Genomic DNA, 17981 nt, shown 5'->3' with positions numbered 1-17981 from the left:
CTCTGGGAGCTGCAGCCATGCAGGTCCTGCAGCAAGGAGCTGACCAACAGCAAGAGTGTGGCTTCAGCTGAACAGGCTCTAGTTTTGGGTGGCACACACTGCTGCCATGTGCACTGCCCTGCTTTTTTTAGGGGCAGGTTTTTTTGACCCTGGGATCTCCCCTGTGTGTCAGGCATATAAGGTGTGTGGTGCTGCAGATGGGTTTGTGGTGCTGCATACTGCACATTCACGCTCGTCTGGACGTGCCCTAGGATTCATCCTCAGTGATACATTGCTCTGAACAGCCAATAGACCTATATTACATATATTTCTCTGATATTTTTCTCTTCACTAAGATGAATTTTGGCATGCTTAGTATGTATTGCTGACTCATTTACTCTGCCTTTCATCCAGTTTTCACTTGTTTCCTGTTTCACATATTTTTACTATAACTAGATTCTCATTGAACAAAAGTTTCAAAGAATAATGTCACTCTTTAGTTATATACAGGGAATGTGCAGAAATATATTACATACTTTATATGTATATAAAGATTGGATCTATAAAATTATAAACCCAATATTGGACACAGCCAGGAAACATTAATCAGTCACAGTTTTTGACTAAATATAAATTAGTAATCACTTATGTAAACTGAGCAAAACTGATGTAATATTTAGAGGCTAGTAAACTAGTTTTGTAGTTTGTAGATATGTAAAAGAAAATCAGTATGTCCTGAAGATTTAGGGTTGTTTTCCTTTAAATTACACCATGCATTTAATTATATACTTTCTACAAAATGCATGCAGAATTGACAAAAATACTCATATTAACAATCTCAGTAGCTTCACAATTCTATCTCTACATAGTGCATTTGAAAATTGCCTATTACTCTTATATGATAGTGCTAAAAAAGTTACTGTCAAAAGGTGTATAGATTTGTCTTAATCTAGAGTGTTACCAAAATGAAAAAGTCAGAGGTTAACCAAAAAGGCATTTTTTATTTCATTAAAGAACTAGTATCTATTTAAATATCCAAGCTCGCATTGTATAATTTGTCCAAATAAATTTAAAATGTAGAATTCATGCCCTGCTTTGGAAAAAAAATGGTTTTATTCTTTCTTGTTAGTGGTGCTAAATTACTAATATTGTAGAAATAGCATTTCATATCTCAGTGCTCCAGTAAAATGGAATCCACTCCCAAACACTGCTCCCATAGGGCAAATTTAAAAATAGAATATCATTTTGATGTCCTGTTATTGTAAAGAAATCTATATTATCTAGACTTTTCTGTGATAAATGGTAAAGCCTTTTGTATTAATATGTGCTCCTATGTACATTTGGACTTATTATTACTGAGTATAGGGGAAACGGGAGCATAAAGGCATGAACAAAATTGTGTCAGGGACACCAGAAAAATTGCAGCCATCATCTGATGATTCCTTTGGGCCTGAGGGGTCACAGGCAGCCTGGATTTTAGATATCATGTAAACATCTGTGTACACTAGCACAGATATCCCTTGATAAGTACTGGATTCTGTCACAAAAGGTGACAATAAAATATTTTCTCTGTAATGACAGATATGGAGATGTATGAGAAATAGAAAACCTATAACAAAATACTATTTTAAGAGAACAAGTCTACTTTAAAGTGAAATTATTATCAACTTAATCTAAAACATATCAATGGAAGAGCAGTGATTGTCTTTAATTGGCTTAGATCAGGTTCCTAAACTACAGGATGTTAACATTTAGCTGTTAAAATACATTTGGATATGTAGAAAAAAGAAAAAAGAGGGGGCACTGCTGAGAGAGGCAAGGCAGGTAGGAGAGAGGAAAATAAAACAGTTAACCCAATGAGGGACACAGGGTTTATAATAGGTAATCCAAGTAACAGGCTAAGAATTCCACAATTTCCTGTTCAATTTAGTTTTAAATTTTTGTTGTCTAGGAACCGCTACCCTGAGATAAGCAATGAAACGTCCAGGAAGCTTAAAGTGTTCTGCCATGGGCATATCTGTCTCTCTAATATTGATGTCAAATCAGTGTTCATTCATTCTTACACGTAGGGATTGATTGTCTGTCCAATGTAGGTATTGTAGAACAGAGGATACTGTCAGGTACTGTAAGCAGGTTATGGCATACATGGTGACATTGGTAAAGGTGCAGGGAAATAAACATCGGCTATTACAATCCATATTATTTGGTCCAGTGATGATTCAGCCTGTACTGATGAGGGGACATGCCTGGCAACTCAATCCAGCCCAAGGCCTGGTGCCTTGGTGAGAATAAGAGTTACATTGTCTGTTCCTGGAGAGATGCTGTTCATGGTTGGGGAGCTGCCTGGAAGCAAACCATTTTGTCCCCTGTGGCTGGCTTGAGATAGTCACCATTTTCCAGGAGGGATTGGAGGTTACTTATGATATGTCTGAGGTGTTCAGGATGGCAGCTGTAGGTGACAAAGAAATGCTGTCTACATTGCACAATCCTTACTTGTAAGAATGAATGAACACTGATCTGACATCAATACCAGAAACAAGAACAAGAAATCATCCACAGACTGAACTGTGTTAAGTGTGGTCCAAACCGAGGTTATGGATTCTTATCCCATTACCTGGATTATCTTTTTATAAGTCCCACATCCCTCAATAGGCTAACTTCTTTTTTCTCTCCTAACCACCTTGTCTCTCTCAGCAGCTTCCTCTCTTTCCTTTCCCCTTGCCTGCCCTTTGTGTTCTAATCACTACTTCCTATTTATCAGCTCTACCTCCTTCAGTCCCTTCATAGTATCTGATGATCGGTCTGAAGTAAACCCTCTGCTTATGAAAGCTGATTCTATGCATCTCTGATTTAGTTAGTCTATAAGGTGCAAATCCACCCTGCCTTCTGCCTGACTTCAGACTAACAGGACTATTGAATATGCAGCCACTCATACATGTACTAAAATTAAAATGATTTTTCAATAATTATAAATAGCCTTCCTCTGCATATACACAGGAATATCTGCCTCATAGACTTTCCCAATGCCTTCATCCATCTTCACATTCTTATAGTTAGCAATCAGAAAAAAAGGCCAAGGCAAGCAGTTTGAAAGAAAGATGCTCTGTCCCTTGTAAAACAAGAGTACTTGGTCTACCTTTAGATAAATGAATGTAGTGCATTTAAAGATTGCCTGAAGGTTTGTGTTATCAATCTTTCTTTTTAATCAGTGAATCATCGCAAGAAATAGCACTTCTGTTACTATGGTTGCACTCTAATCTTTGCTGTGTTTCATACAGTTGGTAATATGAGTGACTATATTTACCAGTCTAAAACAAACTTATTTTCTAACCTAATCCTTATGCACTGATGCTGCTTGAAAACTTCCACAAGGTATTCATTTTAATTTGATGAAATTATAACTGCCTGTTGATACTAACTTTAATCTTTTGCTTTTAATCTTTATTTTTCAGAAATTTTACTGTTGTTAATTCCAAAATCATCGTTGTCACTATAAGGCCTGAACCTAAAACGACTGACTCCTTTCTAGAGATAGAGTTGGCACACCTGTCTAATGTAAGTACTTATGCTGTGAATAATTATCTTTAATTGTATTCACCTTATCTTAGCTTTTTTAAAGTATTGCTAGTAACAAGAGCAATGTATCTAGTAAAAATAAAGAACAGAGAAGTAATTCCTATACTAAATAGAATGTTTGCATGATATATGTATACAGCACAGTCCTGGCCTTTGTTTCTGGCATTTTTGAAATTTTCATTTAAATACCAACTGCTTTGATGGATACAATGTAAAATGTGGTATTTATTCATTGGTTTCTCTTTTGTTACCAGATAAGGTCATAGCACAACTCATGCCTCAAGACCTTTCTCCCTCTTTCTTTCTGTTATGTGATATATCAAAAGCTAATTCATATGTTACCTTCACTAGCAGAATATGAAAATTCAGCCTTCTTCTAGTTTAGTTTGCAACTTCTATAAATTCAAAAGGTCCTTCATGCAGTTATTTTTCTTCTTTTTTTCATCTTCCGTTCAAAGTATTTTTAAACCAAAAAAAAAGCAATGTTATACTTAGTATTAAAGGGCACACAGCATTGTAAATATCTACAGTAAAACATCATGGGCAGCATGAAATGGAGTTACTGATCTCATTTAGTTCCCAGTAATCAGGTATCAAGGCTATCACAATTGTCACTAAGGGACAGATATTCAAAAAGCCTGAGCCTGAATCAATTCAATCTTTGCAGGTTAGTCTAATCTAGCTAGGCTGAACTGGTTTGTAACTGGACAGACATTCCCTCTGGACTGAGGAAATTTAGGTACATGCCTGCAGTGGCTCAGGCTAGAAGCCAGGGGGTACTAAAGCAGCCATCACTTCTCTTTGAGAGTGCTGTGCTATGCGGGGGGGAGGGGGGGTGACAAGGCCCCAGAAGGACACTCTGATTAGGGAGGAGTGTAAACCCTCACCCTGCCTGCACCATCCCCAGCTTTTCTCCACTGGCTGCTGAAGGGGCAGGAGTGCTGCCAGCCCCCACCCCCCTGCTAGCACTCTGAGGCAAGAGCAGGTGTGCAGTGCATGTGTCTGTGGATGATATGAAGCTTTTCAATCTCCCTATCCCTGCTTCTTTATACTGTTTGCAGCAAGCTGACAGACAAGCAAGTCAGCACAGAGTTGATAACAGTGTTTATCATCTCATTAGCAAAACAATAGCCTCTCTCCATTAGTTCAAACTCTTCTTAAACAGCTTACCAGCTAACCTGTTGATTAGCTCCAAAAAGCCCTAAGCAGTCACTGTTCTATCTGCCTGTCCCAGTGAAACAGGAGACACACCCAGATACCTCTTGGCATTAGCTAGCATACGACATGCCTAGGGTCCATGGGACTGGGGGCTGTGCTATGGGAGTGGGGGAGTGGGGGATTCCTGCTTAAGCAGCAAGCAGTGAGGGGAGTAGGGTAGGGGGAAGCCAGGCAGACCCTGCTGTACCTGCAGTCTGTGCCAAAGCTGCAGCCAGGGAGCAGAGGGGAGGGGAGGGGAGGGGCCAGCCCTGCTGTGGAGCAGAGAGCACCCCCCCCCCCCACCCCACACGGGTCTGATTTAACTTAAACCAGCTAGGGGTCTGGGACAGGCATTGAATAAACTGGTTTGAGACAAATCTGTTAAGTTTGATACTATATTCAACCAGGTTTATCTCAAACTGGTTTCAACCATTTTAAAACTGGTTTATGTACACTGAACATCTGTTCTGTTACAGGTTTAAACCAGTTTCTGATCACTTCAACCCATTTATGTGTAACTTCTGTCCCTAACCTCAATGTAAATTTTATCATAAAAGTCAGGAATGGAACAAGGATGGAACCTGAGTTAACTTCTGATTTTTAAAGATAATCTGTTAAAGATAGTGTTGATGCATACCAGTGAGGCAGCATATAAAACCTGTTTATTCTTGTAGCCAGTGTTTTAGTTCCAGCATGGGTTAATGGAAAAATAGATATCTGGTAGTGCTAGGACCAGAAATTTTCTAAAAATAATTTGGAATTTTTTGTGATGTGGACCAAAAAGGGACATGAAGTTAGAGCCCAAGACTTCATATCTATTTATTAGAATTTATTTTGCAAGATATGTTTGCTTTACAGTATTTAGATATGTCAGATTGCCGTGTTCTTCAGATAAGCTAATGATGCATCAAGATATTGGATTTTTTTTTAAGTAATTTAATATTCATTTTGGAGTTACTTTCATAGATCATTATTGATGTTACTTTCATGGATCACGAACACTACAATATTGTTTTATTGTTATGAATGGTTAATCACAAGACCATAAGGCATATGAGTGGAGGGAAATTAGAAGATTGTATTGACTTTGATCATTACTGTTAGATAAGAAGCAAGAAATAATCACAGTTATATCAGTAAGCTTTGTATCAGTGTTGAAATCAATTGATAACCCAGCACAACCAATAAAATACAGCACAACACAAACAAAGGTAGGCTAAGGGAAGGTTAATTCAATATCTCTGCAAGACTTTAAAAAATGGCCTCTTTCTTCAGATTGTTTATTCTCTTATTCTTTGTAGTAATTACAAACCCACTTTTTGCACATTTGCCAGCACTTTTTAAAAAGTTCATTAGCTTTATTTCAGTAACGGAAATGCAGGGCATTGATTGTCATCTGGCTACGTTCATCTTTCTGTAACAGGATATTAACATCTACTGTATTAGAACAGGGCTAGGAAATGCTGAGCTAGCAAGATGACAATACTTTTGCCAATAGATGCTAAAACTAGCACTGTTTTTTGGCCCATTTTTCACACATTTTGTTCCAAACATGTGAAAGTTTTATCCAATTTAAGGCCCTATTCCAGAAATTCAGTTTATGTACAAAAAGCCCTTTGCTGAGGTCAGTGAGCTGGATCCTAATCAACCTCAAAGATTTTGAGTTACTTTGTTTTTTAAATAATACCTTTTTTAAGGTGAAACACATAGGCGCTCCTGGCAACAGAGTCTGGCTCTGTCCTGCCAGGTGAAAATCCTCCTCACTCAGACACAAATGATACTATGACATGCCCTGGCTCTAGCTGGAGCCTGGATGTACCTTTGAGACACATTTCCAGGCTACTTCCACACATTGGCTGCCCTTTTCTCCTAAACCCCTCTCTACTGTCTACTGTTTGACCACTGAGAACTAGCTGAGGTGTACCAGAGGTCAGTTTATTGGCCTGTGGTGTCTCAGCTCTACCTGTCTTGCTCAGGCCTGCCCAGCACTTAGCAGAGGGGAATTGCCATCTAGATGGATCATACCCTTGTCTGATTATGTGTCAGAAAAGATGGATCCCTCTTTCTATAGAATAGGCAAGCCTATATGGTCAGATACTCTTGAATCACAAATATAACTGACTGCAAGTGGTTTGTAAAAAGGTAACAAACAGGGCTTATTATAAAGAAAAAACAAGAACAAGTATAAGAAAACTGACCATATGTTGAGATGCAGATAGAAATATGAGCAAACAAGCAAGAGAAAATATCATAACAATAACCAATAACCTCTTCTTCCTCTGTCTCCAAAGGTGCAGTCCCTAGTCAGCTTCAACAGTTTAAAAAGGAGACCCTAACTATGATCTTTCTGTTGGGGCCTCCTGCAAGTTCTCCTGTGAGCTTGTTTTTCCCCTCGTGCTTTTCTCAGGCTAAGGAACACTAGACTCCCCTGTATCTGGAAAGCCATGCTCTCAAAGCATGTTTAAGTACAGTTTCCTATTTGGCTATTTACATGTCATCTCTTCAATTCTATGGGGCTTACACTATGCCAGTAACTTTTTGCCTCCCAGTGGTGCACTTTTTCCAGGTTACAAGCTTTTCCTTTTTCCTGTTGGCTAGGGACAGACATTCAAAAAGACTGAGCCTGAATTGATCCAATCTTTGCAAGTTAGCCTAACCTGCCTAAGTTAGACTGGTTTGCAAGTACACAGACATTCCCTCTGGACTGAGGAAATGCACAGGCACAGGCCTGCAGTGGCTCAGGCTACAAGCCAGGGGTTACTAGAATAGCCTTCCCTTCCCTCCCATAGTGCTGAGCTGAGGGAGGGTGTGGCCAGGCTCAGGCAGGATGCTCCGATTAGGGAAGAGTTTGAACCTTCACCCTGCCTGTATAGTCCCAGGCTTTTCCCTGCTCGCTACTCAAGGGACAGGAGTGTTGTCATCCCCCAGCCCTTGGCACTCTGAGGCAAGGGGGGCGGTGGAGTAGTGCATGCATCTGTTGATGATACTGAGATTTTCAATCTCCCTCTCCCTGATACTTCATACTGTCTGCAGCAAACCTGAGAGGTGAGGGAGGCAACAGGGAACTGATAACACAGTGTTTAGCAGCCAATCAAGAAAACAAAAGCCTTTCTCATTAGTTCAAGCTCTTAAACAGTTTTTTCCAAGATAGGAAGGGAGGGACATTATCAGCTGACCTGTTGATTAGCTTCAAAAAGCCCTAAACCAACACTGTCCTGTCTGCCTTTATCCTGTCCCAGTGAGTCTGGGGATAAGCACACACAGATTCCTCTCAGCATTAGCTAGCATACCACATGCCAGCTGGGGTCCATGCTGTGGGAAATGGAAAGGAGGGCGGGATCCCTGCTTGAGCAGTGAGTGGCAAAGGTGGGTGGTGGGGAGGCAGGGGAAATCCAGACAGATCTTGCAGTGCCTGCAGTCTCCACCAGGGCTCTGGCCATGGAGCAGAAGGGTGGGGCCAGCCCTGTTCTCTGGAGCAGAGAGCCTAGCCCAGCCCAGGGCTGCAAAGCATCTGAGATGCTGGGGGACTCTAATTTAACTTAAACCAGGAAGGGGCCTGGGACAGACATTGCATAAACTGTTTTGACCCAAACTAGCTAAGTCTGATACTACATTCAAACCAGTTTATCTTAAACCAGTTTCAGCCATTTTGAAACTGGTTTATGTGCACTGAGCTTATGTTCTGTTCCAGGTTTAAACCAGTTTCTGATCCTTTAAATCAATATATGTGTAAAGTCTGCCCCTAGCCATTAAGACCACAGGAATATATGCATCCTTTGAGACATGAACATTCAATAATCCAGTATACTGTCTGTCTCCTAATTTCCTCTCAGTAGGAAATTTTCTTCTTTTTCAAGGCATTACTTCATGCTATAGTTTTCCTTGTAAAGTGCACACTCACCATTTTCTGGACATAGCCTAGCTCCCATGCCTCAAAGCAGGTATACAAGGGTGATGAATCAACAAACTCCTGTTAAATGCTAATTTGCAGTGATTTCTTCCTCTAAGTCAGCAGTTCCCAAACTCTGGCAGACTGCACACTACCAATTTAAAATGATACAACCTTAAGTACCACCAGCAATTTTTTCAATTCAACCTTGAGTACCACCAGCAAATTTTTGTCATATAAAGTAATTATAATAAATCTGTTAATGCATACCACTGATGAGTTGTCTGCGTACCACTGGTGGTATGTGTATGACAGTTTGGTAACCGCTGATTTAAGTGATTAGGTGGAAGCGATTTGAGTTAATCATCACCTTACTAAAATAACCTTGGCAATAGTCTTAGTCCACAAAAGGTTGACTCAGTGCTGCTAACATTGGCTTCAGCAAGGATGCTGGCATTTGTGTAGTGATCTTCCCATTTGATGTGGAGAATTTTCTGCAGGCATCATTTGTGATGCCTCTTCAGGCTCTTGACTAGTGAACGTAGACATACCCAAGCTACAAATAGATGTTGCATTTTTCCTGGGAGAAAACTGGCCATGCATTCAGCCATTCACTGAATAAGGGTGGGCAAAATACCAGCTGTGGGCTTGATCTGACCTACTGAAGGATTTTGTCCAGCCCGTGGCAGGTCCCGGGCACCCCAACCTGTCCATCCCACACTCACTGCCAGGGATGGGACCCACATGGACAAGCAATGCTGCCAGACAGATGGGATGGGTCTGCAGGCAAGCAGGGAGAGGGATGTGTAGGCAAGGTCAGGATCACAGGGCGGGATCTTGGGGCAGTGATAGCACAGGGCTAGGGCCCAGGGCAGAGCCACAATCTGCAATCCACATTCCTGCCCACAGAACTGGCACCCATTGCAGGGGTGTGCAGGCAGTGGATCATGGCTCTACCTCAGGCTCCACCCCCTGGCTGTCAACGCCCTGCAATTCCAGCCCTGGCCCTGCCTGCCCACCGTGCTCTGGGTTGCCACTCCCTACGTGCCCATGGCCCCATTCCAGCTGCCCAGCCAATCATGTAGCTGAGCCAGTTAGGGAGTTTTGGTGGGCTGTTGCAGGGAAGGGTGGGGAAGGGAGTGCTGACCTGGCCTGTGACAGCTCACCAAAACTCCCTGTGTGACCCATGGGCCCAAGTAATTGCCCATCCCTGGCCCTGTACTAAACCCTGATTGGGAGGGCAATGTATATGCATGCCAATCCCAGGACATATCTGTTCTGTGATAAATAAAGGCACAACTTGTCCCAGGACAAAAGCAACACCTATTCTGAGCCCCAAAGTAACCCTCTTTCTTCTTTGCCCAGTTTAATTCTAGCTGAATGCAAAAATTTGTCTTTCAAGATCCAGCTGCAGAACTCTGGTTTAAACTTTGGAACCAGGAACTGATAGTACAATATTTAATGATTTTAACGTTGAAGTGGTTTCCTATTCACAAAGAAAGCTTTCAAGCTTTTTACCTAAGGAATTTTTGCTGAAGAGGCAATGGCACATTCCCTGATACGTGTTTTTTGTACTTTGTGACTGAGTTATCAGCATCTTCCTTTTTGCTGTAATTTACCTCAGCTGAAAATTACAATTTAATCTATTTAATTATACTGTTTTAATATACAATAATCTATCTTTGAACCTTATACATCACACACATAAATTAAAGTGAAAGTGGTTTTACTTCATCTGTTGACACTAAAATGTTATACATTAATTTCTTAAGGATTAATCACAATGTCAATAAATTTAACTAATTTTAAAATTAATTAAATTAAATTAAATTAATTAACAGGAATTAAAATCCAGGCGATATATTCCATACAATCATTTCTGGGACTTTATTATTGCTGTTCCTTTTAAAGTTTTGCTATTTAGCTATTGTTTGCCCTTCACCAATCAAAATGCCTTCATTTAAGTGGATTAATAATTTACTATTTAGACAATCAATAAAATTTGTGTATGTATGGGAGTATGTTCTTTCATTAGTTTTGCTAATTTATTTCTCTCCTGCTCACTCAAACAAAACAACATTATGCCTACATCCAAGATACAGCAATGCTCAGAGCAAGAATGTGGATAATAAGTAACTGTGAAAAAGACCTATCAGTATGTCATAACACCTGTGGTTTATGGTTAAACTATTACTGGAATCTACTTTTGAACTAGAAAGTATTTGCTAATAAATTCCACTCAAAGTATCCAGGAAAGATATAGGTCAGGAGTTGACAATTTATGGCCCATGGGCCAGATCTGGCCTGCAAAGAGACTGGATCCAGCCCCTGGGTAGGGGGATCAGTGTGTCACATGGCAACAGAGGCATTTTCTCTGCTCTATGTTGTGCATTCTTTTGCTGCATGCCAGCATTCACCCATAAAGTCTCCAGTTCCTGTTCTATTCCAAGGACTGCTTCAGTCTCCATTTACCTTCACCACCAAATTTGCAGCTCCACATTGCTGTTAGCAATAGAAATCAGCAGTACTTGATGGCTAGGGTAAGTGGAGGGGGGCACTAGAGTGCTAGAGTAGGCCTGCACACAAAGCAGGAAAAGAGGGGCACTGCAGAGGAAGATGCTGTGGAAGAGATCAGTGTTGTGCGGTAGTAGCCACATCACATGCCTCTATAGGTGAATATTTATATATTATACCTACAAGTTAGGCAGTTATTCATAGAAATCAAATTATTTTATATTTATTTAAATTACAGATGAGTAGGGTATTTTCAAATACAAGATGATATTGGGATTAGGATAACTTTAAAATAAGGCTGGCCATGGTACTGTGTGATAGATAGATTAGCCAAGGTTACAGTACCTGACACCATCAGGAATTACCATAGATTGCGTGAATGATTAGTTTAATCAGAAACATTTTTCCATTAGTTTTGTTAAAAGAGGCAATAGTGCTGTGCCTTAAGAGAGACAAAATTGACCCCAACAAAAAGCCATTTTGTCCTACAAGAAATTTAAACTTATAACTCATAACTTTACAGAGACTCTGCTTTTATATCATGGGGCAATAACAGCAGCAATCTAGCAATGTTATGGAGGTGAAAATTTGTGCCACCTTTACTGCCTCTTACATAGTGCCTTCTAGTTGTCATAGGCCACAATGGCATTGTTTTGCATACCTTCCAGAATTGCAGATCACACCTTGCTAACTGAAAGTACTAGTGTACATCTATTGCCAGTGTATCAAGAGCCTTTGTTGGTGTGTATACAACCTACCAGTAATAGTCACAAAGAGGTTAATAGACAATTCAATTGAAGCTAATTAACTATCTGCCAACAGCTGCGATAAAAGGCTGCAGCTTAGGAAGGTGGCTTGGCTCCCAGAAAGGTTGGAGACTACTTCAAGGAGACTCTTTACACCTAGCTTGGCAAGGAATGGCTGAGGAGTTTAAACCCAGAAACCTCCTGAGGATGCAATAAGCAGCCAAGGGAATATCCATGGTCCACAATTATTATTAACATAATAATTTCTCAGATCCATGGGAAAATTAAAAGGTGTACAAAATCAGCTAAAGGACAAGTTTCAGTGCTGCTTTCAAATTACACATTCATTTCCTAAGACTTTTTGTCATTACCCAGTGAACCTACTGTTTGCTTTTGAAAACTGCTCCAGAAGGGGCAGTCTGTGATCTGACTGCAACACGGTTGCATCAGTTCCCCAAACCTGCCAACAGTCTTTTAGTTGTGTTTGTTTTTGAGGAGCATTGCTTGAAATTCCTTTCCTTTTTACTGTCACTCTTTTGCTCTGTATGAACAGTTGCTCTTTTTTTTTCTTAAAGCATATGAAAGTCTTTTCCTTGCAAAGAGGGACTATATTGTTCAACATCTATCTCCAGGGAAAAAAAACCCAAATTCTCAGTTACACGAGTTACGTATTGGCATCTGATTATAGTTTAGCTGATATTGGCATGGATTTAAAATATGCTTATAAGTGTGTAACACTGAACATACGCAGATTACTTCATGTATGCTCATAAAATGGATTAACGTACTCCACCAGACAAAGAATGAGTCTGCTCTGAAAGATGTGTGTCATCACTCCCTATTTATTCTAATGTTCCTATTCTTGATTCTTCCACATCCTTTGCTATTGATACATTTAAATATTTTGGGCCAGTTGTACAACACACATACTCTGATCTTTATATCTTACAGGTGTCTTTCCAATCTTCCTTATTTAGATTATAAATTCTTTGAGGCATAGAATGTAAGCACTACTGACATTTAAACACATACATTATAGAAATACGCTGTTTTAAATGCCCTGAAAATGTAATGAAGTTATTTAGAGTGAACTGTCTATAAAATCAGAACTTCACTAAATATTTCTGTTGTTGGGGTCTTGAAAAGGATTACTTTGGAAAGAATTTAAGAAAATAAGGAATGCATATTTTCTTTTATTAGTTACAGTAGCCAATTTCTATAATTATAAAACCTGTAGTATAAAATCATATGCATGTAGTGGGGTGAAGAAATATGACTCCATTTTATCTTTGAAAAAAGTATTGCATAGCTTATTCCTTGAACCACCAGTAATTTGTACCAGCTTCTTTTTTCAATAATGTTCACATCATGACAAAAGTCATATCAAGTCATATGTAAATAGAAACTTTCAGCTCTTTCTTTATATGGCTGGTATTTTATTCAACTTTTGTTTGTTCGGGTTTTTTCATGTACTGTCATTTGTGTAAAACTGGCCTGATACATATGAATGTTTATATGGTAGTCTTTAGTCAGGAAAAATGTCCTGCCATTATTAAAATCAGTCTCAGTTTAGCCTGAGGAAAGTTTGCAGAATTTGTCTCAAAATATGAATTTTAATTGCTTGTCAACCCATGATGGGCAAGAGAAAGTAAATAAGAGCAGTAATACATTGTTTTCCATTTTCTGAAACATTACCCCAATTTAATGATTTTTGAGATAATGAGATTTAGAGAACCCAGCTCAATTTCCATTCAAATCAATACTGTTCCAATGTTTGCAATGGTAGTTGAATTGGGCCCAGAGTATGAGAGAAAAATTTAACATTTTCGGGTCGGAATCTCTGCTAAGATTTATGTTCAGATTCATAAGTGAACTTGGGCACTACAGCTGTGACCTAGATAAAATGTAAGTGTCTGAGTCCATGATTGCAAGCTTGTAAATCATAGTCAGCTCTAGAAGCAACTCAAGTCCATTGGTCCCTCAGTTTTCAATGTGTATGTTCCTCAGATGCCTACTGTTTTTCTACTGTTGTGATAAGACTAAGCTGCTAATTACTTGACATCAAGTTCCCAAACTAATTCCTTCTGCCTACCTCACTTATGGCGCTCAGTCTAATAGAGGGGTGCGCAAAATATGGCCTGAGGGCTGGATCCAGCCTGTGGCAGGTCCCTTGGCCCTGCCTGGCCAGCTGCATGGAGCAGCCCAGGCCAAGGTGCTTGTAACTGGCCCCGCCACCACCAGGTGCACAGCAGGGCAGGAGTAAGGGCAGCTTGCTGGCCAGACTTGGCTTCTTGGCAGCCCCTGCCATGGTAGCTCACTTTGCCTGGCTGCTGCTGCTACCAGTGTCTCTGCCACTGGATCCAGCCCCACTGCCCAGACATCCCAGCCCTTCCACCCTGCACCCACCCCAGGGGTGCCAGACAGAGTGGGTGGATTGTGGCCAGGTAGAGACTCCATTGAGGCCAGCCCAAAACCCCCACAGGAAGGCTGTGCTCAGCCAAGTGGATTGGATGGGGCCTTGGGTGGGTGGGGAGCAGCATCCACAAGTGGGACAGGTTGGCAGGACTGGGGCCATGCCAGGATCATGGAGTGGTGACAGCATGGGGCCAAGGCCTAGGGCAGAGCTACGATCTGCAATCTGCCCCCCACACCCCACTGACATGGACGCTGGTTCCATGGGCAGGGCCTTGCAAGGAGCACATCGTGGCTCTGCCCCAGGCCCCTGTCCCAGCACTGTCACCACCCCACAATCCTAGCACCTGTGTAGGGCTGTGGAGGATCAATTGGCACCTCCCCTCCACCACACTGTGCTGGGTCAATATCTCCCTTCCCACTTGCCAGGCAAGCTCACCAAAACTCCTTAAGTGGCCCTCCAGCCCAAACCATTGCCCACCTTTGGGCTAATAGGTACATCATTACAGAAGCTAGGTACTTAAGTCCTTTTTGTAGTGCTGGGCTTCAGCCCCTTTGTTCCATTCCATGGGGCAAATTCAATGTGAACTGAAGATGGTCTCGCTAGATCAAGCTCTTAAACAGGACTGCTGTACTGGTCACTTTTATTGTCATGTATATCAGCAACTAATGGTTTTGTTTGTTTGTTTTAGGGCACTCTGAATCCCTATTGTGTGCTTTGGGATGATTCAAGAACGTAAGTCACAGATTTTTTGCTTCTATTACTAAAGATTCAATACTCCAAAACACATAATAATTCAGTAGCCAGTCAGGCAACAAAGGTCATTAGGAGGGCAAGGAGAATGTACTATCTATAGAGTAAAAATATTCCTTTTCTATACTCTGCAGTTATGTTGTTACACGGACTGAAAAACAAACTAATATTGAAGTAGCAGAATATCTCATCAACAAGTATATTTACCTCGATTGTCCATTCAATCATGATAAGAAAGCTTAAAATTACTATGTTTAGATACTGTAGTTGCTGAATGGCTAGTTCCTTGGAAGCTTATTAGGTAATTGATCAGAGTGATAAATAAGGAAATCTACCTTCAAGTCTTGGTATGATGAATACCATTTTCCATTATGAAAACTTGAGTGATACTTAGGTTCAGTTGGAGGTTCCATTTTAGTTTAAGCAAAATAACATTTAACTTTTGTACTGAATAGCAAAAGAGGTATAAACCTCTTATGATAGACTTTTTTGTGTGACTCCTTTTTTTAATGTAACAATATATATAAAGAAATCTGTCAACGGAAACAAAGCAGAAAGGTTGATTTTGTATATGCTTAAAAGGCGTTTGAGATGGAGGTATTTTGTTATATTTATTTTTTTCATGAATAAGAATAGCCATTAAATTTGCAGAGAATAAGTACTGACTAAGGACTTCAGAAATTGGCCCTGTGTTACAGCTATATTTATTTTAATGACAACTTTTCTAAGTATACAGTGCCTGTATCTAGCTACAGAATGTTGTACATATTTATTAGAAATAGTATGTCTTTTGTTAAAAATAATTTATGTTATTTTTAAGTCTACATTTAAATCGAACTTGGTTGGCAGACAGTGTGAGAATAAGCAAAAACTATGCACTTGATCCTGGAAGCTCTTTATATGCAAGAAGCTCCATAGATGACTCATATAAGAAAAAGATTTGTAGGATTGGATCATAGTTCGTTTATGTGCCAACACATTTCTCGAAGTAAAATATCTGTAGAATAAACTCTTAAAAATAGTTAATGTAATCTATGACAGTATATTACTTTATGTGTATATTTAAGCATGCTACAGCATATTCTTTGATTGTCTCTATAATATTTTACTCACACAATGACACAGTGATGCTTCAGTTACCAATTTTCTTTAGGTGTATTGCCCTAATTACCATTTCCACTTTCTCTTTGCCTATGCTGCAATTTCAGCACCCAGCATATTAAAGGAGACTTTACTTGATCCAAGTGTTTCGAGTTCTATGTAAAGAGAATATATATACGATGAGATTAAAATGTGACATTCTGATGAAAAAGTCTACAGGAGTTCAGAATGAACATGTTAATAATTAGTGGTAAAACTACATGAAACAGATGCCCTCTTTTTTTTCCTGTGCCATGTTTTTTTACAGAACATTTATTTTGGAATTAATTTATTATAAATTTCAGAAATATTTTCAGTACTTTTTTCTCTATTTCTCTGTATATGAAGCCAAGAATTCAAAAGAAAAGAGAAAAGTGTAATATACTGTTGAAACTTTTAAAACTTATATAACATAGCTTTGGGGAAAGAAGGGACATGTTCATGTTGTGGGTAAGAAAAAATATTTCTTATAGTATTTTATTTAATGATGGTTACTACAGCTGCTCAAAAAATTGAAGCATTAGAAATATTTTGGAAATGATAACCATCAAGAAAGAATAGGTAGGGCCTTCAAAGATTCATTTTAAGTACAATTTATTATGGCTATGAGGTGCATTGGATACAGATACCCTGCCCTCCAACCCCATGTTATATCTTTATATATGTGTGAGTATGTATATGCATGCGTATATATGTGTAGGTATACTTTCTTTTATGAAGCTGGTGGTTTTTTTCTTCCTTCAGCATATAAACTGAACACCGGTGATAAGAAAGAGAATTTATTTGCTGTATACTTCTCTTTTTCTTACTCATTTTGGGATAAAATCCACAATGCAAATTTTGTGGTCATTACATGATTAATAATTTTTTTTGCCATCTAATTCCTTGCATTGGTGCACCTTACCTGAGTTCCTGTGACCATATTATGGAATTTGTATTCTGATATTGTGAGTTTAAAATTATTGTGAAAGCTCCCTGCACATTGGATGAGTGCCTAATGTTGATAAGCCTAAATGAATAAATATGTACAGCACTACACAATTGGCTGGATGCATTACAGTGATGGTGTGTTGTTGAGGCAGCTTTGTTTTGTTCTTTTTTTTTCCCCTCCACTTTAAAGTAATAGGAATTGGCAAGCAATCAAAGTTAATGAATTAATGGCCTGATCCAGTGTTGCATATCCCATGGAGTTCTGATGTATTCACATCCTTTAAAAATGGCTGATTTCTTTACAATCCAGGTTTGGCAAACACTTTGGGATCAATCCAGCAAGAAAGTAGTTAGCCTTTAGTTGGAGATGCTTAGCTAATCACTGCTCCACAAATAATGAGAGGTGCTTTAAATTAAATGCTTTTCAAGTACTCTAAATGTTTGCCCTCAGCATCTGTTTAAGATATCCATAACCTCTGAAGTCTCTGGCTACTTAACCTGGCCAGTACCTATTATTTTTATCTCAGTGTACCACAGATCTGTGTGTAGCAACTAATTCCTTTCTCCAGTGATGCTATCAGTTTAACATATGCTCCAGGAATGGGGGAAGGAGTTTTGATCATCCTTCACAGATGGTTAGTCAGTGACTGATAATTCTTGTTCCATCCATTCTTGAAGAATGTTCTGAATTTGTACTGTGAGTTGTTTGATCATATCTGGTTCTGTGTCCCCTATCATTTTGATTGTGCATCCTTCTTCTGAAGTCATAGATTCATAGATGTTAGGGTTGGAAGGGACCTCAATAGATCATCGAGTCCGACCCCTTGCATAGGCAGGAAAGAGT

The 17981-nt window shown here is 39.6% G+C and overlaps 1 protein-coding gene across 1 annotated transcript in view; it reads left to right on the top strand.

Annotated features, from left to right (window-relative positions):
- ADGRB3 (adhesion G protein-coupled receptor B3) overlaps window positions 1–17981 on the top strand; it is a 738716-nt gene that overhangs the window by 443555 nt on the left and 277180 nt on the right. Inside the window, exons 15-16 of the mRNA XM_006016642.3 lie at window positions 3432–3534; window positions 15006–15049. Coding sequence (XP_006016704.1) covers window positions 3432–3534; window positions 15006–15049 — 147 coding nt within the window. The remainder of the gene's footprint in view (window positions 1–3431; window positions 3535–15005; window positions 15050–17981) is intronic.

The sequence above is a fragment of the Alligator sinensis genome, unplaced genomic scaffold, assembly GCF_000455745.1.
Source record: "Alligator sinensis unplaced genomic scaffold, ASM45574v1 scaffold499_1, whole genome shotgun sequence".
NCBI lineage: Eukaryota > Metazoa > Chordata > Crocodylia > Alligatoridae > Alligator > Alligator sinensis.
This window is presented reverse-complemented; position numbering and strand designations above follow the sequence as displayed.